This window comes from Sesamum indicum, linkage group LG3, assembly GCF_000512975.1.
Source record: "Sesamum indicum cultivar Zhongzhi No. 13 linkage group LG3, S_indicum_v1.0, whole genome shotgun sequence".
Taxonomy (NCBI): Eukaryota; Viridiplantae; Streptophyta; class Magnoliopsida; order Lamiales; family Pedaliaceae; genus Sesamum; species Sesamum indicum.
Window position 1 is genome coordinate 21,570,562 of NC_026147.1, and position 1,341 is coordinate 21,571,902.

Below are 1,341 nucleotides of genomic sequence, written 5' to 3' on the forward strand. Positions count from 1 at the left end.
CATCCCCTTTCGGGACCGCAACGCTCAACTTAAACTTCACGCCCTCCAAATTCAACTCCATTCCATCCATCTCAGCAACAATCCCCTTCCTCCACCCCAGAAACTCTTTCTCCACTCCATCCTCTCCGCTCAATGCCAATTTCTTCGATAGAAACCCTAAATCCAGCACCACTAAGCTCCCGCGCGCCACAGGATCTTCACGCTTCCGCTTTTTCAGGTCTCTATATTTAAAAATCTTGATATCCTCTTCCACAACAGAGATTGAATGTGAGGTTTTGAGATAGTCGATCAACGAGCGCTTTAGCTTCCACTCGTCGACTGGGCACACGGTTTTGTCTGCGCGGTCAATTGTCAGGTTGAGTTTGACGCGGGGCGTGAGGGATAGGCCGGATTCGAGGTCAAATGGTTCGGTTGGCCGGAGACTTTTGAGTGTTTCGCGGTGGCACATGGCGGAGGTTGGTCCCTAACTCTGTCACAACACAGTGGACTTCCTCTTGCCGTCGGATTGACTGCTCCGGATTCGCCGTACTGCAAATACTGTGGAGAAATTATGTAATTGAGTAGAAAATCACAGTTATGAAATATTAAAATGAGTTTTAGGGCGGGGGGCGGGTGTCGAAGTTTTTGTTAGTTGAGAGGGATAATTGATATTAACGCATAATATAAGGGGGTTACAATGAATTTAAAGACATCCATCTAATGGTGAAAATGCAATTATTTTTTCTAAAAGTCCGATAATTTATATTAATGTTACTAAGATATCTTTAATGAAAATTGGGGAAAAAACATAAGAAAGTAAGCCATTAAAAAGTTTCCAAAGTGAAAAATAATATATGTGGTGTCATATAAATTTTACATGAAATAATTTTAAATTTAATGAGTCCCATATGTTAATTATAGTGATTTTATTTTATTGGTTATTCAACCAAAAAAATAAATAAATATGTCAATATTTATATCATTTGTAGCTCGATATTAAATTTAATATCATGTGATATGATTGCTTTTTCAATACCAAGGGAAATAAGAAAACATCACGCATAAATTTTATATTAAAAAAATAAAAAGATCCACAATTTTCGTATTAAACATCTTTTTATTCTTTTTTATTTTTAATGTTCCACTATGTTTGAATTAAATTTGACTTATTTTGGATTGATTCCCATGACATCATCAAGAAAATCGTAAAATTATAACGACATTAATTATTTTGGATTGATCCCTATTTATATATAAAAAAATATGATTATGCATTTCGCCTGTGGATTTAAAATGATAAATTGTAATAAAATTTAATACAAGATACTAATTAATTTATCTTATGACACACACATGGGGGGG

General features: G+C 35.3%; 1 protein-coding gene across 1 annotated transcript in view; it reads right to left on the reverse strand.

Annotated features, from left to right (window-relative positions):
* LOC105159101 (A-kinase anchor protein 17B) overlaps positions 1-589 on the reverse strand; it is a gene marked incomplete in the record, with an annotated part of 4,029 nt that extends 3,440 nt beyond the window's left edge. The window contains 1 exon segment of the mRNA XM_011076051.2: positions 1-589. Coding sequence (XP_011074353.1) covers positions 1-448 — 448 coding nt within the window.